The 27,469-nt window shown below is 37.8% G+C and overlaps 4 protein-coding genes across 4 annotated transcripts; 3 read left to right on the top strand and 1 right to left on the bottom strand.

Moving 5' to 3' along the window:
* The first annotated feature begins 3,703 nt into the window (after positions 1-3,703).
* LOC124266606 (sodium- and chloride-dependent creatine transporter 1-like) lies at positions 3,704-5,868 on the top strand. Its single transcript, XM_046701399.1, has 3 exons — positions 3,704-3,812; positions 5,066-5,197; positions 5,672-5,868. The coding sequence occupies exons 1-3, from the start codon at positions 3,734-3,736 to the stop codon at positions 5,866-5,868; spliced, it is 408 nt and encodes a 135-aa protein (XP_046557355.1). The 5' UTR covers positions 3,704-3,733.
* Positions 5,869-10,876: 5,008 nt separating this feature from the next.
* LOC124266605 (sodium- and chloride-dependent GABA transporter 1-like) lies at positions 10,877-16,240 on the top strand. Its single transcript, XM_046701398.1, has 4 exons — positions 10,877-10,981; positions 11,186-11,317; positions 15,635-15,734; positions 16,062-16,240. The coding sequence occupies exons 1-4, from the start codon at positions 10,928-10,930 to the stop codon at positions 16,238-16,240; spliced, it is 465 nt and encodes a 154-aa protein (XP_046557354.1). The 5' UTR covers positions 10,877-10,927.
* LOC124266604 lies at positions 16,192-18,254 on the top strand. Its single transcript, XM_046701397.1, has 5 exons — positions 16,192-16,473; positions 16,845-16,985; positions 17,100-17,202; positions 17,342-17,521; positions 17,895-18,254. The coding sequence occupies exons 1-5, from the start codon at positions 16,367-16,369 to the stop codon at positions 18,252-18,254; spliced, it is 891 nt and encodes a 296-aa protein (XP_046557353.1). The 5' UTR covers positions 16,192-16,366.
* A 2,867-nt stretch (positions 18,255-21,121) lies between these two features.
* Positions 21,122-23,656, bottom strand: LOC124266603. Its single transcript, XM_046701396.1, is given in 6 exon segments — positions 21,122-21,309; positions 21,523-21,693; positions 22,053-22,119; positions 22,121-22,190; positions 22,418-22,685; positions 23,545-23,656. Coding segments are annotated over 5 exon segments (693 nt in total). The 5' UTR covers positions 22,615-22,685; positions 23,545-23,656.
* Positions 23,657-27,469: the final 3,813 nt, after the last annotated feature.

The raw sequence follows: 27,469 nt of genomic DNA, 5'->3' as shown, positions 1-27,469 counted from the left end.
CGGTCGGTGTTTGAAAACTACTTGTCGGTATGGTTGTGTGTCTGTGGACTAGCATTGTAGAACCGACTGCAGCCAACACGAGAAGAGCAAAAGCGGCCCACCTCTCCCTAACACAACCCGCCTCCGCTTCATTTGCACATTATTCATTATTTGGTCGTTACTGTAAATATTATATCGCCGACTCATACCGAAATGTATGCGTCGTTTTCCATAAGTTAGCTCCGTTAACCCCGTGAATGACAATGTGATGTTCTGATACATTATTCGCCACATGTTACACAAATCCGGAATATATATCAGCATGTAATATACCTTACCCATTGTCAATGGAATTTGTCGTCGTCCCTTATCCTCCGCCTCAATGGCTGTATCAGATGTGCAGTTTGGCGTTGCGGTATTGTGTTCCATTCTTGAAGGAGGGCTTGTTCCAATATATCATGATCTGGTACCTTACGGTCTCTCTGGTCATAGCAGAGCTACTACCATCTCATGCAGGTGCACGATGTGGCCTAACAATGTCATCCATGAAGACTGGTCTTGTATTCAGAAGACGGTCATCGAACCCTGTCTTGGATGTCAGTGATGTACCGTTGATCAGTCAGATTTGTCCGATCATCACGTTTACAGACACGTTAAGTTTACGGTTAAATTTACAGTCAAACGGTCCTTTATCCAAAATGGTGTTGGTGAAGTCTTCTGATTCTGAAAAGCGCTGTATCTTTCCTCGGAGTGGTCGACCTGGCCATTCATATGGAATGCCTTTAATGGGTTTTAAACTAATGGAAATATCAAACAATAACTCCCAATCTGTTCCAGTGGGGTTTGAAAGGGATACAAATGGCAGGAATATTTACACATATTACATATTGGTACCTAGTTCGGGAATGCCTCCCGAAAGCTTCACCTTTTTTTTTTTTGCAATATCCGATTTATCTGTTATACGAATGTCACCCTCCTTAAGATGTTGAAACAACATTTGGACCCTTGCCTTTTGTTTTCAGCACTATATTCCATATCGTAGAAATGTTTGTGAGTTAATTTTAGAAACATAGTTTTGCCATTTGTGTTTAAACTTGCAACGAGCACTGACATTTGAAATTTGAAATTGATTTAAGTTATGGACTGATGGATGTCAACGGAAATATGTTTACGTCTTCTTCCTTACCTTGCGAGCTTGTTGGCAGTTAATGTTAAACCATGGCTTACAGCTATTTGGAACCATGGAGGATTCTGGAATATAATCATCAGTTTTATTTTATCAGAAAAAAACGATAATACGATCAGAAATATTTCAGCTTTTAATCTGTTAATGAATAATGTCTGGAATAAAGACCAAGCATGCTTTTCAAAATTTCAACCTTGATGATGGTGGGACATCAGTGGTGTGTACGGTGAATAGTGGGAAAATTGTCACTTCCACAAAGGTCATTGTTGACTGACCATTCAAGTTCATTATATAAATTAGAATCAACAACACATATATCAAGACAATTGGGTTTTTGTGTTGTCAGATCATTTAGATGTTGGTTTGTTTTGTTATTGTTTGACACTTGTTTCTGATTTAGTTTTTTAAAAGAGTGAGATGGAGTTGCGTCTTGAAAAGTTGTTTGAGAACAGGTAGATTCGCCAACAGTTACTGTATCGGTAGAGAGTGGTAGATTCGCCAACAGTTACTGTATCGGTAGAGAGTGGTAGATTCGCCAACAGTTACTGTATCGGTAGAGAGTGGTAGATTCGCCAACAGTTACTGTATCGATAGAGAGTGGTAGATTCGCCAACAGTTACTGTATCGGTAGAGAGTGAAATTAGTTTAGGAGAGGGAGTTTAGTTTCCATTAAAGTGTAATCTGTCTGACAAGAAATGGCCGTACATGAAACAGGTTGTTATTGAAAGGCTGCAGAAGCACGTTAGTATCAACTGTTCTACGTCAAGAACATTCCTCTTCCGATCTTGAAATAAGATGTCCCTTTGATGTTCTATTTTGACTATTTTGGACTCACGGTTCCATGAGGACATTCGTTCGAAATGGAAACGTGATTGCCACTACAGTTGGCACATGAGGTGAGGTGAAATTGGGCTTAACGTCGCGCAGGAGAATATTTCGCTCATATGACGATGTGCATGCGTGTGTATGTGTAGGTGCGGCTGCTTGTACTAGACTAGACTGAAGCTGGTTTTATAGTGCTAGCCCACTGAGATACCAAGCCGCAGTGAAGCATGAATACCCCCCCCTGAGACACATTATACTGACTCCGAGCCGACCAGTCCTTGTTGTACTCATTAATGCCGAACGCCAGACAGGGACTAACAAGTACCATCTTTTAACGTCTTTTGGTATGACGCGGCCGGGGATCGAACCCGCGACCTTCCGCTCTCCGGGCAGACGCTCTAACCACTACACCACGGAGGCGGTCATACTCATGTAGAACATCAAGAAACTGATTTACCTGATTGGCCCACGAGCCACGGCCGTCTGGGCATGTTGGACTCCATGTTGTATTTGTTTACAGTGAACAATAACCAGTGGAATAAATTACATGTGTTCACAACAAACACAATGCACAGTACTTGGCATGATCAGCCGATTGACAGAACCGATAAAGTGAATGAGATATTAGAACACTCTCAAAATGATTTAGTATTTAAACACAACATGGAGTGAGAAAAATAAGGAGGGACCCTAAGAGCAACTGTTGTTAACAGTTAATAGGCCTACACCCAAGAAACAATGAGAAAAGAGCACAAGAACAGAGACGTTTTTTTAAATGACATTGTTATGAGAGTGTGTTTTTTGTAATTTGTAATAACATTAATTAAGTGATAATTATTATGGGTCACAATGTTTCATGTTTTGAGTGTGGGTTTTGGCTCGCATCTCGCATCATATATGTTTAATGGCAATACTATTTTTAGCGGTACGTCTTTTTGATAGCGCTTCAGATTTGCCTCCCTTGGCAATCTTATTTACGGCTTTCATCATGTCGTGTGTACGACGGATTTCGTGAAAGTTCAAGGTTGATAATGATACAGCCTATCTTTACTAGAATGCTCGAGAACTGTGTAAGAGCTATATGAAGGCTGGCTGTTGCGTTGGTCGGCGGGACTTTATTACATCGTTATACGTCTAATCTACATTTCAAGACTGACTGTGCTAGTCTATATTCAACATATGTCATTGTAAACAACCTTCATTCGGTATATCTGCTCTCACTGTAAATGTCACGACTCTGGGTAGTTAATATTTTATATATGTGACCCATTGCTTTAGATTTGTGACTCAATTGCATTGTACTAGAAAACTGTATTGTCATTCATTGTAGTTTGCTAATTTTTTGCTCAATATATTATTGAATATTTTAGACTTGTCTGTGTTCTATTTTTGCTGGTTCAAAGGGGACTCTTAAACCTTTTGTCACGGCAATTTATTAACCGTAACAACATATATTATATTCTAATTGATGGGAAATGGCATTACAAAAATTATAAGAACATGGTTTTATGAAACAGACCATTGTTGGAATTGACTAAAAATAATACATTTTTATAATGTCACTGTATGGTCTTTCTACATAGTCATGTTGCCTTACAGGTTGACTCAACATCCAGTACTGATCATGGCGAGCAAGGACGACAATGACGTAGGAGTTCCTATGACAGAGGTACATTGTCAAGGAGGACATAGAAGTGAACCTACACGACAGAGAACCACTCATGGAGCAGACATCTGGACTACATGCTGACAATGGTTGGCTACTGTGTTTCATTAGGAAACCTGCTGAGATTCCCCTATATCTGCAACAGGAACGGTGGAGGTAAGCATCCAGTGGTATCTGTATAATGTGCGATGTTATTTTGCAAACTTGGTATTGCATCCAATAAACCAGAATCCATCTTCTAAACCCACATGAATATCAATGTGCTGGTTACTTGGTACAATCACTCATGTGTTCGAATCACTCAAAATATTTATCCTTCCAATGATGTACTTATTGTACAACTGGAAGACCTTTTTCCTCTCTGTAAGCAAACATGACTGTAAATTGGGTCTTCTGTGGGAACAGAAAGAACTTCCTTAAATTTGGATTTGCACTAATGTTTAGGAGTACCTGTAAGTTAAATAATATCATAAAATATTATTAATGGACAGTTTTCCTGATATTTAACTGCGTTTTGTATATAAATACCAGTCAAATTTTAAATGTGTAATTGAGATACATATGTTTCAGTGCAAATATGTGGTCAGTATGTTTGAGAAAATATGAAAGAAGTGGTAAACCAACAAAGAAATCTGATATTTTTGACAAATGTAATCTAAATATGGCTATGTTTTTACAGTAAAATCACTATGAAAGAATCACAATGCCAGTATATATTCAAAGCCAGTATGATATAAAAGCAATGAACCTCCAAAAACTTAAAGTGTTGATGATACTCACCTCCCTGGCTTGGCTTACAAGATAGTTCTAGACTGAGTATCTAGGCTGTAAAGTAATCTTCGCACATCTGCTGATCTCCCTGTAAAGTGAGATGAAATGTGCGAGGATAGACGGATGGATGGATGGATTGATAGATGGATAGAAATATAATCCTCGTTTTATAGATCCGTGAAGATCCAGGTTAGAATTCGTCTACATCAACCTATGCTTGTCGGTAGAGTCACCAGAGGAAATCGTGTGGTCAGGCTCTCTATCAAACATCGTCGTATCTTATTTGCGTAAATCGATGCACATGCTGTTGATCACTGGATTGTGTGGTCCAGAATATACCGTCATATACCTGGATATTGCTAGTGCGGCATTAAACAAACGAGCCAATTTATCTATTTTTGTCCTACCTGCACTCTTCTTGACTAGCTAAATGTGGTATTCTTTATAGTATTTGATCGTCTTGTCAAAGACCTGGGACAAATTCCCCATATGAAGCCTCCAACCATGATATTGATGGAACAGAGTGAAATGTCCAGCAAAATCTAGTATACCTCATCATCCATTATGACTAGAAGAAATACGTTGTCACTTCCTTTTGCTTATCATTTTAATTTTATTCATGCACTCGTGTCTTCTAGGAGCTTTCCTGATCCCATTCATCTTGCTACTGCTCATTACCGGGTTTCCAACGTTCTTCCTGGAGTCGATAATCTCCCAATTCTCGGGAAAGGGTGCCAAACAAGTTTGGAGCTTTTGTCCTTTGTTTCAAGGCAGGTGGTCTGTTTTTAGTGAATATGAGTTGATATTCCGCGTTGACCAGAACTTTACACAGAACGTTGAATGATTATTTATACGTATTTGCTTCAAACACAATACACCCCAAAAAGCACCCAACAATACAAATTGATTCTCTATATTCTTACTCGTCTGTGAATATTCCACCGTTATAATATAAAATGTGTTTAGGAATTATGTAAATATACATTGATTGAGTCTTCACAAATCCCAAATTTTACCTTTCTATCCCACCCCGTCAACCCCCATGCGCCACGCAGACTCCCATCAATATACACCTCCATCCTTGCGATTCCGCGTTATAATAGGGTCCTATCAGTAAGGTGATGCTACCATCACATGAGAGGCAACTAAAATGAAAAGGAGTAATGGACTCTGTGACTGGACAGATTGTTGCTGACTGTCAGTTCATGCCATACCTCTATAATGGTGCATTTTCTATCAATCAGGGATTGGGGTTGGCGCTGTGGTGGTTACATGTTCGTGTATGTCCTATTACAACCTGTATCTGGCCTGGCCCATCTACTACATGGCCCATCTACTACATGGTGAAGTCCTGCTCCAGCGTCCTGCCCTGGACAACTTGTGGCAACAGCTGGAACACCGACCTGTGTGCGGAAAACGTGAATACAACCTACGCCAGTAACATGACAACATTGGTGGGCAATACATCAGATACAATCACTACAGCCAAACTGTGGGAAAATCTGACTCTGGCTCATACACCAGCAGAGGAGTTCTGGCAGTAAGATACATCATGTGATGATTCTATTTGTGAAACAGCCCAATCTTCGTTCGCCAAAGTGGGTTGTGTTTTCCAACACAAACTAGAAACACTGTGATCCTACTAAGACATGCCACATTAGCAATAATAATTGTAAAGAGAATTGTCCTGAAATTTCTCGTGTCTGCAAGGTAACGAAGTTAGATGCCTCGTTAACAATTACAATATCTCGGACAAATACATTGTGTTAGTTACATGTAGACCAATGGGTTATAGAATATGTTCTCTGATGGGTATGCTGTTTTCACTTGTAACGTAGCTACGTCAATTGTCAAGATGGAAAAGTCATGCATCAACTCACTCTCATCTTGCACGTAAATATGAGCAACCGGCCTTCCATAAAATGGTGCTTTGAGGCACCTCAAACATGGCAGTTTTCCTTAAATTGCGCAATGGGGCTTTGCTTTTCATATCAGAAAAGCCACAGTAGCCGCTAAATGTGCCTTTCTTTTTAAATGAAGGCGCCAATCTTAATTATGTAACAACTATTATCACTCACTCCCTTCTCACTTTCAGGTACAATGTACTGAGTGTCTCACCTGGCTTGGGGGATGTGGGGTCTGTACAGTGGCACATAGTTGGATGTCTGTTTGTTTCATATGTTATAATCTTTATGTGTCTAATTCGTGGAATCAAGTCTGCTGGTAAGGTAATTACCAAGCACTGCATACCATTGCTTGACTAGATAAGATCACAGAAAATTAATTAAACCTGACTCTAAAACGATGATGTTACCATGCAAATGTGGATGAGTTTTAACTCTTAAGCGAGATGATCTCGCAAAAATGTTGTTTTTGAATTAGCGTGTGAGCTTGTCATCTCGTTATCGCTTGATATTGTTTGTCGTCATCGGAAGATTGTTTTGGATATCTCTGCATTGAGGCCCCGTACTTGTGTATACTGATATACGTATACGTTCAATATTCTCCCATCGACTAGAGCCAAAACTTTTGAGTGGCAATGTAATTAGGTGCATACAGTAATTAGCCAGAATGTGAAATTGCTGGGAGTTACGTTCGCTGGGGGACTACTCTTCTTCATTTGACAGCCTTCTCATTTTCCCCGGCAAGACAACTGCCACCTGGAATGTATGCTGTCGATTTACGGGTTTTCAGTATGTGAAATGTGAGTTGATTACATCACGACCTGTGTTATCCGGGCATCAACTTTTCATTATCAAACGTCGGAGGAGGAATGTCTTGAGCAATGACTTTTGTGTAGATAAACCCGTTCCTGTGTGTAAGAAAACTTGTTCAGTGGTCATTGAACCAGTTGAAATCTTACTGCATGTTTAAGCCATATTCCTTTGCATCCAAGAAACCTTTGAGTGAGTTCTGTAGTAGTGCTGGTCTACAATCAAAGCAATATCTTCACGACAGAATTGTGTAATGCTTTTCCTTCAGCTGGTCAACGCAAGTTAGTTTTGAAGGACAGACTTGTTGAATGCATTCTGCATATTTGTATTTTCTCGCCACCGAGTTCTTCCAGCGTGTTATGTTCAAGGATGAAATATTGCAAGACGATGATTTAAATTCCTGAACAAACTGCCTTTGGAGAATGCACGAGGTTTGAAATATGACAAGGGGCTTTTTTCATGCTTCCATTGACATTTCATCAGAATGCTTCCTTCATTGGCATTTCAATCCTTTCAGATAATGCTGACATGATTTATATATCACTCACTTCACCACGCGTGGACTTCCTGTAGTCTCAAGGACATACCGCCTCATAAATCCCTTCATCCATCATGCGAGATACATCAAAATGAGATGGCCCTTTCCAGCATTACGTGGGATAAAGAATACCTGGATTTCAGTATAATGTCACGGTAGTGGACACTATCCAACTTCAGTTCAAAGGTCTTAGCACGCCATATCGAAATATCTTAGCAGATTCTACTCTCAAACTTCAGCCCATCCGGATCTGTCTCAAACTTCATGTCATACCGCATGCATGTAAGTAAGAGTATTGATATCGATAACTCCTGGAAACCTATCGTTGATCTCATATCGTTCAGCAGTGGTTACAAAAAAGACGCTATCCCGAAGATTTTTCACAAAAAGGATGAATACAACTTAACACTCAGCTTTCCCTTCATGTTGAACAATATCCCAGCATGTCGTCCTGATCATTCTGTAGAAGAACAGAGCGACGAGCATCATAAAACGGAGTGAAGCTCTCGTCGATATTTGATGATATTATTGCAAATATACAATGAACACTGGTTTCCAGATGTTGAAGTTTTATTCATGGTGTAGTTCTTTTTCAAGATTCAAAATTTGTATTACAGTATTAGAGGCCTCCAGCCCAAAGTACATGTTTTGTCTGACAAACCTCCTTTCACAGAAGGTTACATAAAAGTGAATGAATACAAACAAATGGTACAAGTACAATATAAGTAATGAAAAAGAATGCAGGAGAACATTTCAAACAGCTTTTAGCAGCATATAGATAATAATATATTTTATGAACGCTTTAGGTGTAGTTGTATTGTGGCATTGACGTTATAAACATTTGTAATCTTTCTTCATTATTGCTTTCTTCGTTACGAACCTTCATCAATGAGGGAACAAGGCCATCGTTACAGTCACTTGGTATTATTAATATGTCAATGACACTTTCCTGACTACAGGCTGTGTATGTGACCGCAATTCTTCCGTACATTCTTCTCGTCTCCATCTTCATCCCAACACTGCTTCAGCCAGGTGCTGCAGATGGCTTACACTTCTACGTTGTACCCGACTTCAACAAACTGCTTGACATACAGGTGTGTTATATACTATTTCACGAAACGCGAGGTGTGTTATGCCTTCAGCACACTTCTTGATAAAGGTGTCTATAGACGCTTCGGAATGTTCAATCTGTATGAGGGAGGTTGTTTCCATAAGGGTCACACAGTGATGATTTGGAGAATAACCTGTAGCAAATACCTGTTGATACAGGTGTGGATGGAAGCATGTCTGCAAGTCTTCTATTCCCTGGGACCTGGCTTTGGAATGATTGGTACCGCTGCAAGCTACAAAAACTTCCACTAACCATGTCTCAGGTGAACAGCACTCATACACGATATTAGAAATTACGGCAAAATGATTATGGTTAGACTTTCGCCTGAATAATACTACTTATCGCACCAAAAAAATCAACAGAGAAATCCTCCATAAGTGTAAGAATATATATTTTTTGTGACATGCCCTGGTCATTGGTGTTTACCAGAATGTATCCATGTGTGCATGTATGCATGTGTGTATGTATATGTACATGTACATATATATGTGTGTATTTACAGAGATTGCCTCATATTGACAGTAGTCTCTGAAGGAACCAGTATCTTCTGTGGCCTGGTGACGTTTGTTACCCTCGGGGTCATGTCACAGAAAACGGGTGTTCCCATTGAAACCGTTGTTTCAAGTGGTAGGTAGCAGTAAGTGTAGTTAGAGGTAGTGCTACAATTGTAAGTTATTAGGTCATTGCTGGGGCTTTGTTTGTATTTTAGGTTGTGTTTTATTTGTGTTTTAATTCGGTGTCTTTTGGGTGGTGATAGTGATGGGGGCTTAATGTTCAATCTTGTCTAAATGCTACTTACTATTGAGAAACGGCTGCATGGACTGATCTCTGACATTCATATATCAGGATAGCATGTTTTAAGAGCTCATATGATTTATCTAGCAAGAATTTATAGAGTGGTATACGCCTCTTAATCAAATAATATGACTGCAAAGGTCTCAGTAAAGCTTTCAAAAATCACTAACAAATGTAATGCCCAATACAATGTCCATATTTCCGTTGACATAGTCAACGCCTGGTCTGTCTGTCCGTCCGTAATTTAAGAAATTTCCGGAGCATAACTCAAAGAACTTTCAATATCTATCAGCAGAACTTGACAGATGCATGAGACTGATCCTGAAGTAGTGCCTTTTTGCTATTTGCAGACTTTGGGCATTTATTTTTCGATATCCCTCGAAATGATTTGGACTTAGTCTAAAAATATCAAATTGGACTTTAAGTAACTGTCAGACGATTTATTCTTTAAAATTTGTTGGGACAGAGGGATTTGTCATCTTCTTATTACTCTTGTTTGACTTGTACCATATGCTCCGCTTTTCCGTGTGAATAAAAAGACTCAACTCACCTTTAATGAAGACCTATGCAATAGTGATCCATACACTTGTGCATGGTACATTTAGAACCGTTCACTCGGCTCTCCTGTTACCAGAGATATGTCGTTGCTGCGGAAGTGGTGTGAGCACATGTATTTTATCCCGTTCATGTCATATGGCCAGACTTCGCCTGGTTTACTCCCATCGCCTTGGCACGCTTAAAATAGCTGTGGAATTCCTTGCTTTCATCATGAGTCTTGACATGCATCACCAGCGGATCATCCGATAAATAAATATGTGCAAACGTACACAATACAATTATATCATGAAGAGCCTCTACATTAATCAAACCCCTACCTCCAGAATTGATTGGCATATATAAACAATTAAGAGAGGAATGAGGGTGGTGGGCTCTGTTATCAGACATGATCCTTCTGGTCAGGCGGTCAAGATTCTGGATGTCTTGTTTTGTCCAATCAACTACTCCAAAGAAATAGGAAAGGACTGGCACAGGAAAAGTATTGATGGCCTTGACCTTGTTTCGAGCATTTAGCTCTGAGCTCCAGATTTTCTTTAAGCGAGATTTGTACTCGGCCCGAAGTTTTCTTGAATTTGGGCACTCTGGAGCTTGTCTCGAACGTATTGTCAGTTGTAGATTAAGTACATTAACCCCTGTTTTATTTCATTATTTGTCGCAATGTTATCATGGAGATGTGTGTGGTTACTTTCCAGTAAAGGTCAATAATGCATACTTGTTCCTAAAAGGTCCAGGTTTGGGATTTGTAACCTATCCACAAGCCCTGGCACAACTTCTTCTTCCTCAGATGTGGTCCTTCCTGTTCTTTCTGATGTTGCTGATGGTTGGTCTGGATTCACAGGTACTCGATGCACGACTCCATGAAAGTGTTTAATATTGAATAATAATGGTGGCTGGAGGAAAATAACCAGCACACACACAGACCATTCCTACTCAACACTGAGCATTTTGAAACTAAAATTCCAGAGTATTACCAAAAGTGGTTTTATGTCCAGATATGCCATTATAACTAGCAAGCTGTACAATGAACTGCTGTTTCTTTCAGTTCATGGGAGTTGAAGTCGTTATTTCTGCTCTGGTCGATCAGTATCCACGGCAGCTGGGCAAGAGGAGGATCCTTGTAACTGGAGGATACTGCCTCATCGAATTTCTTCTTGGAATCATATTCTGCACACAGGTAAATATGCACATTATTTACAAGATATAATACCATTCCACAACCTACATCCAAGCCTCCAAAATATGACCCGGAGGTCACAGTATTTACGAAAGTAAATTTCGAAAATGGAGGTGATAGTATTTGTAAATGTAATAGTCTACAAAAGAATGTTCCCTTAATGGAATATATCATTTGCCTCGCTCGATGGGTGAAAGCGCTCACATTGAGAATAAACCTACCGCAGAATAATCACATAACTTCGAAGTTCCGGGGGCAGCTTCTATTCTGAGAAATTGTACAGTTTTGATTGGTAAGAGGACTGTGGTTTGACTCCAGGTGCGAATACAAACAATACACTTGTTTCCTGCGCAATTTTACCCATCCTACAGAGAAGAGCAAAGATTAAAACATTACTGAAGCCAGCGTTTAAGCTTACTCCCAAAATTCCAAGCCATACCAGTCCGGATACAAACTTGCCTGTCTGGTTTTCAACGATAAAAAACACAAATAAAATCAAGTTTCTGCATACTTTACTGCATGAATTGTAACGTTAAGGCTAAGCTACATGGCCTTGTTACAAATTAGAAATCTGTTGCATTTTCTGCCTCACAATCACAATCAGAGAAACCTCTACCAGACCACCGGACAGGCTACTTTTGAAATTTGACCGTCCGAGATGAAAATAGACCGGACGGTCGGGCAGGCGGGAATTTTAAAGGCTGCTGAAGCGTCGTAAAATCATTACGATTTGCCTTAGTTTAAGCATAGTTACGGTGAAACATTACATCATTGCTCGTGGATTCCGTATTTGAAAGTTACCTACAAATCTGTATGTATAAGAATTAACCGTGAAACCATCAACAGCAACGTGGTATGATTAACTAGTGTATTCTCAAATATATAAATTTTACAAATCAATACAAGTTACAGTGATGGATTCACAAATTTCAGTACGAGGGCGTTGGTATGGGTTACGCATATTCCAGCAATATTGTGGCGGGGCTAACCATAATGACTTTCGCATATTGCACCCATGGCCATGTGGGGAACTGAACCTGATTATTCGGAATGACAAGCGAATGCTTAAACCATTAGGGTACCCCACTGACGAGAGAGACGCTCAGGTACTTTCTATCTGGGTCAGGGTATGACAGACAGACAGATTTTATTGACGCATGCTACGTGGGCCTCTGGCCATACATACAATACACTATAGATAATATTTATGTTGGATGGTGAGGACGACATTAGTAATAAGTTAAAAGTGGTTTCTTACACGGAATGCTTCACACACATATCTACCTAGAGAGCGTTAAGTATTAATGTTTTCTGATGATAATAACTGTACACATTTATAAACTGAATAATTTTTAGAGTAATATTTCTTTAAATGAATAGATCTTAGGTGAGTATACGATGGACACTAGAGTAAAAAGTGAAATTCGTCTTCTATATCGTTAAGATTCCAGTTCGTACAATTCTTTCATCCCGTGGGATTTTATTACTAAAGTACTGTCGGAAATGCTAGAAAAATGCTTTTTGACTTTTATTTAAAATTCAGAGGTATTACAGTTACTTTAATAACAAATATCACTTCAAGAAACATCTACCTAATGTAGACCGAGGGAAAATATATTTTGAGACATGCTCTAAAATGTGATTTTACTGATGAAAATACCAAAAACTTAGAAAAATAAGGGGTAGTGGGACGTTATTTGATACAAACATTAACTGCCTGTGTTACGGCATCAGCAAGCACGGTATCGACAGGTGAAATTGACACCTGAGCACACGCTCGGGCGAGGGGTCATCTCAATAGATGTTTTCTGCAAAATGTTGAATATGTGTACGTATAGTATACGTATCGGTTATGTAAGGGATCATTTGTGTATGTGTATTTGTTTTGAAATAAACATACGAATTACTGTACATTGGAAAGAATCCTATCACTTGTGTTATCTTATCGATTGATTGTAGAAATGTACAACGTTTTAATAAATGTTTTGCATGTCAACAGTATATTTCATTGAAAAATATGGATATAATTCGGTCAGTTTAATCTAATTGTGAACATTGGCCAAAGATTTAACGAAGTCACTGGTGTAGCTTCTTCAGAATATATATATTTTTCTTCTCCTAAAGTTTGTAGACAGCCCGTCTAAGCACTCCCTTGTCAAGTTGTCAAGGATGGTTTTACGTCCCGGTTTTGCATTTGAGACTGTCCCTCTCTTGTCTGATTTGTTTACAATACTGTAAACTTATTGGTAAGACATGCCAACAGCTCTACAAGTTCTGTAACAAACCCTTTCTAAACTAATGAAAGGTTTACCTCTGTCTTTTTTAAGCAGAAAAAAACTATAAACCTTTGCAACAATCGACTGAAAATCGTTGGCCACAGTGGACGCTGTGATAAAGATGTGCATGCATGACGGGAAACTTATTTATCAAGACTTAACATTTATATTAATAATTCTTCAAAACAGAAACGATAATTAAGTAAAGTAACACAAACATTCAACATTTATTTGTTTAGGAAAAACGTTAATTCATATTTTACACCACCTGTATTATTAGCATAAATGTAAAGACTATTTCAGATTTCTGTTGTTGAACTGAAAAAATCTTAAGTTGCTGTTTTGGTACCAAATTCTCTCCTGTAAACTGCCCTTTAAATGCATGGGAATGTTAAATCGGTTGAAATAAAAATTAGGTAGACAATAGGCGAGTTGATATATTGACAACATAGTACATGTATCACCTTTATAAAGATATTAAGGCTAAAAAGCATTTTTCTAGCATTTCCGACAGTACTTTACCATGTCTACCAGTTTCAATAAATAATGTGTGAGATGATAATCTTAATTTACATAATTCAGACCTGTGGTTACAATTAAAAACATTAAGTAAATACATTTCAAAACCCAAATTTCACTTTTAATTGTTTGAATAACATATAAGTAGTAGAATTCCTCATCTAAATTTATCTTGTAGTCGTTGTTTTAATAAAAACATGAAAACGGGAACATTTACCTATAAGGGAAACAGGCATGCATAATAAAAACCGTTGCTCATTAAGATATGTTTTACTTTAGAATACCAGCCAGATCTTTCATCTAAAATAGAATTCACTTCTCTCATAATGCAATTCTTTGCTTGAACAACCTTAAACCAAAACTTTACCATCTGCAATTCACGCTGTATGCCTACTGGGAATCTTCGGAGTTCACCGTACACTAATAAATTACTTGTATTTTTACAAAATCTACGAAGAACTCTTTCAATACATTCTGTTTCCACCCCCAAATCTCACAACCATAATGTAAAACAGGTACAACACAGTCATCAAATAAGTCAAACACTACTTTCACATTTATCATATTGGTCCCAACTTCTCTGAGTAAAGCATTACACGCCTTCAGGCACCAATCCGATGATATGTTAATAGCTGGTGAAAAGTTTCCATTAGATTTAAATAGTAAACCTAAATCATTAAATTCAGCAACACTTTCAGTGGGTACATTACCATAATAGAAAACCTGCTTTGATAAAATATATGACTTTCTGAAAGTAACTACTTTAGTCTTACCGATATTTACAGATAAGCCCCAAATATTGCAATGTTCTATAAACTATTACGTTGGGATTGTAAACCAGTTGCAGATTTACCCATAAGAACCATATCATCTGCGAAAAGATGTAAAAACATCATTATATCGTGTGTGTCGATACCAGGAGTAACATTTTCCTGTAACGTAATTCAAGATCTTCTATGAATAAGGAAAACAACAATGGAGAGAGAATTTTGCCTTGACGTAGACCAGTATCTTATGTAAAAACTTCGCTAATCTCATTATTATATCTAACACACCATTTAACATCCTGTACATGGCCCTGCTTATGTTGGGAAACTTCCCCCTATACCTAACTTAATTAATTTAAGCCACAGTCCGTTACGATAAACACTATCAAACGCCTTCTGGTAATCAATAAAAGCACAAAATAGTTTCTGTTTTCCCTTAAACACATGATCTATCAATCTAAAATAAATATAACATCTATCGTACTACAACCTGCTTTGAATCCGAACTGAGCATCAGAAATCATGTAAAACATATCTGTAACATTACTTAATTTCGCATTTAGAACTTAAGTAAATAATTTATCCAAACTGTTTAAACAACGCATGAACATTCCGGTTGCTCCAGATGCCTCACGTTTTTACTCCAAGTCTAAACATAAGTAGCACACCAATCCCCGCTAATGATTTATTAACAATGTTATACATCAGCAACACTGTTTCCATAGAATACAACTGACACATATCGTGTATTGCAGGGAGGGCCGTACATGTTTCAGCTGGTAGACTGGTATGTAGTCTCCCTCGGGCCAATGGTGATATGTACACTGGAATGTGTTGCTGTGTCATGGATCTATGGTGCGTATTTCAGTACCTAATCAGAATATGTTTGTCAAATAGAATACTTCTGCATGAATTGTTCTAATTTTTATAACAGGTATTCTGGCTTAGATCCTTCGTTAGCTAGGCTGATTGTGATGGCTGGGTGGTACGTCTGGGAACGTTGGAGATTGCAGGTGATCGAACCCTGAATGTATTAAACATTTAAAATATCAGTCATTGGATTGTTAGATCCAGAATCAATGCTATGGAGGCTAAATAAAGCTTAAATGAATAAAATACCTACCTGCAACAAAGGACACAAACTGACAAAAGTTGGATCGACTCATAGACCCTTTCTGCCAGGTATAAAACGGATCAGTAGCGACGCTGAGATGATGTTTGGAAAGCAATTGGCGATTCCTGTAAAGATACTCTGGGCATTCGTAACACCGGCAATCCTACTGGTAAGTTCAATACATAATTGGAGTCATAGGGGGTGTAAGTCTCGCGCATTCTCATTTCCGGTGTCCAACTTCCGGTGACAAACAAACCAATCGGAGGACCGGTTATACAAAGCAGTTGCGCTACGCCACATACGTTCCTATTCGCCCGCCAATGAGACTGTTGCCAAGTCGTTCTAACCGCGGGAAATTTCTAACGGTAAAAGCATGGTTATTTGTTTCGTGTTTGGGTGTAATCACCGAAGCAATAGGGATTCCTGCAGCTTTTTCAGGTTTCCGGACAATAAACGAAGCCTATGGGGTCGTCTGTCAAGGTAAGATTACCAGAGTAAACGGGTTTAGCAGTTTTTTTTCGGACATGTCCGTAGTGGAGTCATCTCAGACCCCTACTGCCGTGCTGACTAAAACGCCTACAGAAATTATGCTGTAAAATGTACATGTATTAACACATATGTAGTTGGTCAGTTAATGGATAATTCGGGCCCGATAATTCTTTGTGAATAATTCGAATTAAAATGTAAAATACTGCAGTACTAAATTGACTCTTGAGGTTTGATTTTCACACAATGTCATGGATCTCGTGTAGTGAGGCCATACAACATATGCTATTGGAAGTATTTCAACCTTTATAATGGATAGGCTTAATCGGTTTTAATTGTTATTTTAAATTATTTTGTAATTTCAGAAGGCTCGACAGATACCCAACATCCGAGAATGACAGGATTTGTTCATGTCATTTTGAAGGTGGCACAAAGGATGGTGATCCCATATTTTTCCCCCACAACAAAGGAAAACTGTTTCAGTTCAAGGATCCCAAACCACAGAGGTATAATGTTTTGCAGTTAATACATACATTTGCAATTTAAATGAGTAATCTATAATTAAATTTGTATTTATATTTAGGGTATATATTTATGATTATTATTTATTTTTCCTACAGAAAAAGGAGTGTGCCTTTGGAGTGCAGTGATGTACCGGCAATCCCACTGGCTCAGAGTCCTGATGTCCAAGCTGAACCTGAACACAATGGAAGGACGGATGTAGTAAGTATTTTTCATGTCAGTATAATATCAATGTTTGTTTAAAAACATATAGCACATTATGCACACTATGTCATTATTTTCTACTTCTCTAAATCTTTGTGCTGAATTTATTGTTCCAATACCAATATTTGTACCATAGGTGATGGAACATGGTTACGCCATACAGTGTGGAGACCAGTGTGTGGGGAAGCTGACTTCGTTAACCACTGAAGTCCAAGACTTGAAGGCCACAATCAAGTCCCTAGAGCAGGAAATCCACTCCTTAAACCTAAGGCGTTCAACCTTTTCTATCAACGATATAAGTGGCAGTGAAGAAAAGGTTGGTTAACAAATAACAGATTTTAACAGCAAAACAAATGTATATAATAATTTTGTTTTACTTTCTCATTTATCTCTACCCCTTGGCCATTACAAAATTTAAAATAATGGGAACTTAAGTCACTTGTCATTTCCCTGTACACATAAAACAACACTCAAAATGTATAATACCTATTCTTATTAAAGGAGGGCTTTCAGGTGTGCTAATAATATTGTTGCCACTACAATTAAGTTAACAATGTATGTTAAATGCAGCCGCAACAATCTAAGTAAACCTCAAATATGTTTATGAGTGTTGGTGTGTGTGTGTTGAGAGGAGGACTGGGCGCTAAATATTTTGAAGTACTGGTATTAATTTGAATGTGTGTTTACAGATGCTACTCTACACAAGCATTCCCTACGATGTCTTCAAGATCATCTGCTCCATGCTGGAACGCTTCGACCTCAACTACTATGCTGGATGGAAACCATCAATTGTATCCTTGGAAAATCAGCTTTTGCTAACTCTCATGAAACTTACCATGAACAGCAAAGATCTCGATTTGGCACAAAGATTTCAAATCAGTCGTGCTACGGTGTCCAATATCTTCAATACCCTCATCCATGCTTTACATGAACTCTTTTCAGGTGTTATGGATAACTACATGCCCAGTCAGACTAAGTGTAAAGGCAGCATGCCCAAGTCTTTTGAAGATTTTGGTAGTGCTAGGGCATCTATCGATGCTATAGACTGACTGACTGACTGAGTTTGGTTTTACGCCGCTTTTAGCAATATTCCAGCAACATCACGGCGGGGGACACCAGAAATGGGCTTCACACATTGTACCCATGTGGGGATTCGAACCCGGGTCTTCGGCGTGACGAGCCAACGCTTTAACCACTAGGCTACCCCACCGCCCCTCGATGCTATAGAGATGTCTCAGGATATCCCCAAAGACCTTGACTGTCAAAATAGAGCGTACAGCAACTACAAGTCCCGCCATACTGTTAAAGCTGTGACAGCTGTGGCACCTAATGGCGCTCTAACATATTGCACCAGTCTGTATCCTGGGTCAACATCAGATGTAGCTATTGTTAGCCATTCAAATATGTTGTCTTCTTTCAAACCAGGTGATCTTATTTTAGCTGATAAGGGTTTTACTATTCATGAAATGTTGCCACCAGGTGTAAGTTTAAATATCCCTCCATTTCTGTCAGGTAAGTCTGTTTTCACAAAAGAGGAAGGTAAAATGTGTTACAAGATTGCAAGAGCCAGGATACACGTAGAAAGGGCGAATGAGCGCATTAAAAACTTTGATATTCTAAACCACATTCCTGCAATTTATCGCCCTATCTCAAGTAAGATTTTTCAGGTTTGCTGTTTTTTGATAAATTTGCAAGCTCCATTACTCAAAGAAATAAATAAAGATTGAACATTAACAAGTATCACTATCCTTTGAAAGAACAAGAACACAAAAGATCAATCTGAAGTTTATTTTAATATATATTTCACAACTGCAAATATTCAAGTATTTTCATCAATGTATTTCTGAAATCTGCATAAATCAGCCATCTTTTTCCATTGATATAGGTGAGGTGTTTCAAGTTGACTCCTGCTGGCAACATTGCCTGGTTGCCTACCACTAGGGATGGGACGAGGAATCCCTGCCACTAGCTCTTCAGCTGAGTACCTTATTTGTCTAAAATTATCAGATAACAAGTTCAAAATGAATGACATTTTAATAAAACAAATTCACAAAATCCACTATAATGAAGCAATTTTTTGTATGATATATTCAGGGCATGATTCATGTAAACAAGTGTCTTAAGTAAACAATATTAAATGTAATTGGTTCAGAGAGAGTCTATGTGCCTATTACCGGCCTATTCACATATTGATATGGTACATATATTAAAATCACACCATAACTTAAGGCCATTACATGTGTATGAAAAACCTAAGGATACATCTAAATCATGATAACCCTTTCATAATTTCCAGACATTTACATATAAAATGAAATACTCATGAAAATTCTGGAAACACATAATGAAACGCTTGGAGTACATTGTGTGTTATCTCTTCCCTCCATATGTAATAACATATTTTGAATATTAACATACTTTAATTAGATTGTAACATACTAAAAGTGTATTTTCATTTCAGGAACACTGTGGACACGCTCAAGACACAATACAACAAGATGTCGAATGTATATTATTTTTACAATGTGTCCTGTACAGATACTAATGAAAATAACTTTTTAAACATAATGGATGACTGATTTTCTCACCAAACATTTGTACATTTTTATAGCTAAGTTGTAAAATGAGATCACTTGTAAATAAATACATGGACTGTGGATAAGCACTGAGTACTATTTGTGGTTGGGCATCTGATAAAGATATGTTCAGTTACAGTTTCGCGTAAAAATATATAAGTTGATACACGTTACAATGGAAGTTGAAATTTACAATTGACAAACTGTACAAGATTCAAATACAGCCATACCTATTGGTTCAGACAAGTTTGTTTCATGATCAACTTACACCATGCCCTAAACAATTAACCATTTAATACAGGTGTTTGGGATCAACCTACCCCTAGGGTATCCAATAACTGTCATGGTGCGTCATGTATCCACAACTCATGCTTCTTGCATGAAGCCCATGGGTGGTTAACCCGAAACAAAAATGTGTCGGGATAATAATTAAAGGCATTGTTTAAGTTGATACTGAGACAAACTGGTCTGAATTTTACAACAAATCACATGTGGCGGTGGGGTAGTCTAGTGGTTAATGCGTTGGCCTGTCATGCCGAAGACCCGGGTTCGAATCCCCACATGGGTACAATGAGTGAAGCCCATTTCTGGTGTCCCCCGCCGTGATATTGCTGGAATATTGCTAAAAGCGGCGTAAAACCAAACTCAGTCAGTCAGTACAACAAATCATCAATTGCACACTAAAAGAACATAGTCTCTTTTTCAAAATGTCAGCGTTGTTGTCACCATTCACAATATCTCCATATAGCCATGCTGAAATAAAAAGAAATTTATAATTATAACTTAATGTGGTCATGGGAGATTATTTAATCATGTAACAAAGTTCATCTTGTTCATAAGACAAACCATGAAGAATTGTTTCAGAAGGCATAAAGTAAGTGAACATCTTTTATAAGCCAGAAAATCCAACAGTAATCAATACATTTAAAAAGGGCTACCTAGTTACTGCAAAACGTTTCTTATAAACAAATGATTGTCAGTTAGTAGCCTATTATTGTCTTATCATTCTTTACTATGTTCATACAAGGCACTGGTGTGTTTGAAGTGTAATGAAGGCTGCAATATTTTCATGAAACTCTTAAACATACTTCAAATACAAACGACACAAAAGCTTCATATTACTATAAGATATATGTAACATGATGGAAACAAGTTGAATACTCAGCTTCGTGTTGCTGTTTATGTTGTGGTGAACAGTCCACTGGTGATCCAGAGCCGATCCTTGGGGTGCTGATACCTTGTTTCAGGATAGCCTTGATCCTTCTTCATATCCTCTGCAGTCACTTGGTCTTCTGTTGACTAGCTACCCACACTAAGACAATATGGTTGGAAAGTACTTGTCATAAAAGAAATCTATCAGCTTTGAGATATTTGAAGCCCATTCTGGATCCCGGTATATTCTGTGTATGTCCACGGGATGTCCAAATGAGGAGGTCACAGCATGTCTTCCCCATGATGTACAGTTGGCCTTGGATCTGATGGTAGTATTCATGGTCATTTGGCAAAGTAATTCTCCCATCAGTTCTGACTGCAAAGCAATATCATTTCAATAAGTAACATACCATTTCAATAACAGAATCTTGAGTGTATCTTTATACTATTTTCCAATAACTTAAAAAAAAAAAACTTTGATGTTCTTGTTTTGGCATGTAATTTGACATATTCTATATCAACTGGTAATACACTGAAGTGGTATTTGTAATTTCACAGTACTAAACAAACTTTAAACTTCTGTTAATACCTAAGCAAAAATTCTTTTGACCAATGGCATCCAACGGTGGCTTGTCTCTGGCAGAAAATGGACACTTAACTTCGATGATGTCTGGTGGTGGTGTTGCAGACTGTGGAATTGGGGTTAGCACAATTCCATCTGGGGAAGCGCCGAGAATTCCTGATTCGTGAAGCCATATGCCTACAACGATGCATGTAACATAAGAAAGAAAATCCAGCAACCAAATTGTTTCTCATTACACTTTGTTTTTCATTTTTTAAAAGGCAACAATATCACGCCACACATCTCTACAAAGTACATAATGCATTTCTCTCAATAATACTATCAATCCCCAAGGAAGCTACCATATAATTTATTCCAATTAAAATTACGTATTTAGATTACAATATTACAATAAAAAGTTGGTCGAACATTATTTCATGCGAATCGCGTAGAATTACCTCCCTTCGTCCCTTGGAGCACTCTTCATGAATATTGTAAAATTCAACTTGTGATTGAAACCAGTTCACTGACAACACCACGTGTATATATATACCTACCTGTTTCTTCAACCTTAGCCCCAAGTTTATGATATTGGTCAATAGCGTTCCTTTCATGGTTGATCCCCCCAAGCAATTGAGTCCTTCTTCTCCAAGTTGTAAGGGGAACTGAGGCGTTTCCAAAATGAAGGTGGGTAGCTGAAAAATTAAAATGATACTTGTACAACTAAAAAATCATGCAATGTATGAACTTGATAAATGTAATGCTCCTTTCATGCTTTTTCACTTCAAACATGTAATGCATGTAATCCCAAATTACCCCAAAAAAGGTCATCAATTACATAATGAATGAATATATAATTTAAATTAATAAACCAATTCACACAATATGAATAAAATCAACAAAGTAACAAAACATTACGTACCTGTTTCTTTGGATAGCTCTCAAAATGAATCCAAAGTTTGATGAAGTAATCCTGTGTCTACGTACGATAGACCACATAGGATTGCTTCGCTGGCCTGAGGTAGCTGATGCTATGGTCTTCACTTTCTCTGGTGAAAGGAGAAGGGTCTTAGCCAGAAATGTCCTCTTACACAACGCTTGGATATATCCTGCACTCATAATAACATCCTCAACAGGAACAACGCATGGATCTTCTTTCTTTGGCTCTGGTGAGAGTATCCATTGCAAAGCTGAAAGGGGGAAATGAAATTAATAAATGTGGACTTTCACTTAAAACTGGTAGATGTTAGTTGATAACAAAGGAATACTTCTGACTTGTTAAATCTTGTTCATGTTAATTGTTATCATTAAGTATAATAGTTGCAATTATGATTAGGCCTTAAAAAAAAGCTTGTTCCGATTTCCCGACCGACCCTAAATATTCCTGCCGAGCCTAACAATTTTACTCACCACATAATAAATTAAATTTATTTTCTGACACATGAGTAATGTAAAAATATTTTGAAAAAAAACAACAAAAACTACCTGCCTACCCTAGTTCTGAAATGTAGGAAATCGGAACATTTTTTGGTTTGTTTGGCCTTACGCTCCTTTCAATTATCTCCAAACAAAACTCAGTTGTTACATTAAATAATTGTGGTCTTTGATTTGAAGCAAAAACAACAGCAAAAAACATGAAGAAATCTTTCCCAATTCTAACATGAAAGTGATAAGAACAAATAAGAAAAACAACAGGTAAAATTCATTCACAATTAAAAAATATTATAACATCAGAATAAAAGGAGAAACATCAAACAGTAATATAACACAACACAAATTTGAGGAGACTAATAACCAGTAAATCTTCCAAGCTTCTCCAGTTCACTACATAACTGGTCTCGATCTTCTTGAGTAACCTCTCTATTTAGTGCTCTGTTTAGATAAACAAAAGTAACAGGAAAACATTACTATATCAGATATTTTCATTTACAAACAGCACATGAGTTGTCACTGAGGTAACTGAAAAACATACTAGTCTACTGGATAAAATTGTAAGATTTGGACATTATTGTAACGTTTTCCATGTGGAAATATGTTGGTTTTAGTTACCTGTATCCTGGTTTTCTTGGAGGAAACAGGTCCTCCATAGTTGCAGTGTCAGCCCTCATCTTAGACTTTGGTTTCTTCAGCCAGCTGCACTTAACATCTGTCTTGCTTGCACGCTTGTAACTACCAAGTAAAAGTGAAAACAACAACTCTAAGAAATAATCTGAATTATTTTTTTGTTGTTTACATGTCATTATGACAGCTAAAACTTGATTGATATAAATGCTTAAGTTCATAAAAATATAAACGGTACACCCGAATTTAATAATGGTTCTGTCACTTTCAGCTTGATATAGGCTTTCACAAGTAATATAACTGGTATATTTTTCAGCAAATATTATTGAAAATACTGCACCATTTAAAAGAAATATTCTAGACAAATGAACACACATAAATTCAATCACTCACCCAAACAGGAGAACAGCGGCGACATGGTGGCAATAGAAATTACCCATTGGACAATCACACCTGGTCACGTCCGTCCCATAGAGGTCATTTAGTTCAATCTGTAAGTAAACAGTGTACAGTTGGCTTTTGTATTCTCGAAATTATTGGTTTCTACAGACAGACACACGGAACTTATACCTTCTTGATTTCCAAATGAATACTTTTACAACACATTTCATACATAATAATATTCGTATTTCGCGCCCAAAATTTAAAGCACTGACCTGCACTCGGTAGGATTTGTCCATTCATTGTCCACGCTTGAAACATGGATCCTTCTCACAGTGGACTTTGCCAAGCAATTTTGGCCTGTCTGGTGTAATTCATACATAAAACGCCATAAAAACTTTGTACCCGATCGCAGCTCACACACGAATTTTCGGACTTGCGAAATCAATTTTCATGGCCTGTCTGAAGAAGTGTAATTCACCCCCTCAGTACATATATGGAGAGCGCCATTGCTGAAAACTTTGTTTGTCACCGGAAGTCACGAAATCTCGCGATGCGCAGGATCCTCACTTACACGCCCTATGTGCTGCCCCTTCTACCGATACCCGTCTACATGGTCATGACTATCAGGAAGCACATGGCGACCAATTCCATGAAGAAGGTGACATGGCATCTTTATTTTACCCCTTGGCGGTATGGTTGGTTGACATGTATGCGGGTGGGTGTCGAAAATGACAATGTGCGTGACATTTGAATTAAAACGTCTTTGGGCTGGCCCTCATGGTGATCATAAAGCGGCAATGCAGTCCAGTTTCTGTTATTTATTTATGTATTTAATTATTTTATTTATTTATTTAAATTGACCCAGCACAGATAAACTTTACAAGACGGGTATGTTCATGAAGCCGTGACTAATCAGGTGATTTGTCTCTGTCGACAGAGTATAAAGATTGCCTTGAGACCTGATGCTGACTGGCGTCCTGCGAACTCCAGATGAAGAGATAGCATTGCATAATGAATCAACAAACCCTTCGAGACTACCCTCTTCAGAAGGATTTTACCACTACTTCTTTCAGTGTCACCGTATATTTTTTCCATGGATGCCCAGTTTTATCATCTCTGTCAGGGTCAGTGTGGGTGATTAAATATTGCTGAACGCCGTATCAGCAATTTGGCAGCTATTCGATGCGTGAAATGTGTTTTGTTTTGCAATAAAGAGAACACAATAACAGTAATTATCAAATGGTTAGAAACTGTTCGAAAAAAGTGAGATAAAGTAGGAACATATCTTCAAAACGTTGTATAATATGTGAAAACATAAACACAATGTGCACAGCAAAATGTGCTTAATAGTAATGGGTCTATGGCAAGGACCCTTGTGATGAAAGAATCACGGTCAAGCATGTACTTCTTGACTGTATTGAATATTCCATCAAAAGGGATAACAAATCACGAACTATAAAGGATCTTTTCAATAATATAAATTCTCATTTAGTTATTGCATTTTTAAAAGAATAAGATTTGTTGAGTGATTTGTAAATAGATAAATATTTTATGATTGGAAGTTTAAATTTGTAACTTAAATTGTTAGTGGCTGTATCCTCAAAGGGGGTTAAAGTACTGTTAAATTATTGTCCTGAGAGGTTCCTAAAGTCCCCAAACAATCGAAGTATATTAAAACTTTACACTTTTTTAATCGTAGAATACATGTCTTTTAATATATGGCTAGATTTGCTAAATTGCTAACGGCTGAAGGGATAGTGTAAATCCAGCTAGGGTCCATGCAGGAAGCAAATGTACTGTAAGTCCCTATGGTCCCTAGTATGGTGATCTACCTTCAGTTGTTGGCAATCTATAGCCTGTTTTTATATTGTATTGTCATGTATAGTTAAAATATTTTAGATTTAATAACTAGTTTTAAATTTATATTTGTGATAATATAGATGTTTTACTGTTCATTGACAGAATTTTATCATATACTTTAAATTGTTAAAGGTCACATGCAACGTAAAACACAACTTTGCAGATTCTGATACCTTTCGGTATGGACTTACCGAAACAAAGCGTCAAAAATGCAAATTCAACTTATAAAGTTGAAAAATAACGCGATGAAAAAAAACCGCGCTAAATCGGAGTTCAAACGTTTCACTAATTTTCCCCAGACTTTTCTGGGGAATACGGGTTTCAACAGCTGGGCTGCGCTCATAGCACGTGCGCATTGAAATAGGTTCGCGCAACTTGGAAGCGGGCTGTCTGGTGAAACTCGGTGAAGGCTTTGGTGTGAACCATTTTATAATGTTTTGTTGATATCTCACAGGCGCGAGCTTTTTATATGTTATGACAGTAAATAAACTGTTTACATAATTTCATTTGTCCATTTCACCACACGTTCTTCTTACCGAGTCACTTTCTCAGTTAGATACTTAAAAGCAATGTCATTATTTAGCGTTGACACAATTTCTAACTGTGATATAGATATGTCGCTGTCACAGACAAAACTCAATGTCTTGTTTTACTGACACCTGTGTGTCTGCCTGCCTGTCTGCTAATGACAATAATCAATACACAACTGCGATCACTGACCACATGCAATTTGAACTTAACACCAATCAGGCTATACACCATAAACAAAACGCATTGATTTATGGCCCGAGTTTGGTCTCTGTCACATTATGTAATTACACAGACAGGCAGGTGTGATACTTGAACACATGACATGTTATGATGTCTGTTGATTGCAAAATGTTATACACAAAAAATGAGCATGTATTTACAAAACCCAACATCTCTATATATACACACACAATGAGCTGTGAAGGCGGCATCTGCTAATGAACCAGCCGTTACACTTGAGTGCACACCCACCCGCTCTGACTGGGTTCGGTATCCCGGCTGCTTCGTTTCGAGGGAGGTAAACCCAAATACAAAATATTGCACTTTTGATCTGCGACTATACGCTTATAATTTTGTTTATTTGTTTTTTCATAATCAGCAATGCATATTATATGTCATGAGGAAGTGATAATTGTGTTTTAATTATGTTTGATTTTTTGGTTGCATGTGACCTTTAATATATTTATAACTTGATTAAGTCACGATATGGCTGAAATACTGCCGATGTGAATCTTAACTTACTCATTCACTATGGCAAGGGATTATCTGTGGTTGATCTTCCCCTATTAATAAATAGGAATATGTATAGCAACAATACCGTATACGACTTTGCCGTACTACAACGAGTGAAATAGTCCGGTAAATGCATTATGTCATGCGTTGGATTGAATGGGTTTGACGCTTGATCATCCAACTCGGCGGCCATTGATCTGTTGTATATTGACGGACAGCGGAAAATGGGAAGTTAGTGCCAGTAATTGATGTTTGAAGTGCTTTGTAGCTACAGAATCTGCAGAAGAGTTACCTCTTATACCAGAGTGAGTGAGTGAGGTAATGTTTAAAGTCACATCGGCAGTAATTCAGCCAAATCGTGCCTAAGACAGTTGTACATTTATAATTGAATGAAAATTAAGTAATA

Source organism: Haliotis rubra, unplaced genomic scaffold (genome assembly GCF_003918875.1).
Source record: "Haliotis rubra isolate DU_JTF1 unplaced genomic scaffold, ASM391887v1 Scf1268, whole genome shotgun sequence".
In the NCBI taxonomy this organism is placed as follows: Eukaryota; Metazoa; Mollusca; class Gastropoda; order Lepetellida; family Haliotidae; genus Haliotis; species Haliotis rubra.
Note: the sequence above shows the minus strand (reverse complement) of the source record. Positions and strands in the feature narration are given on the sequence as shown.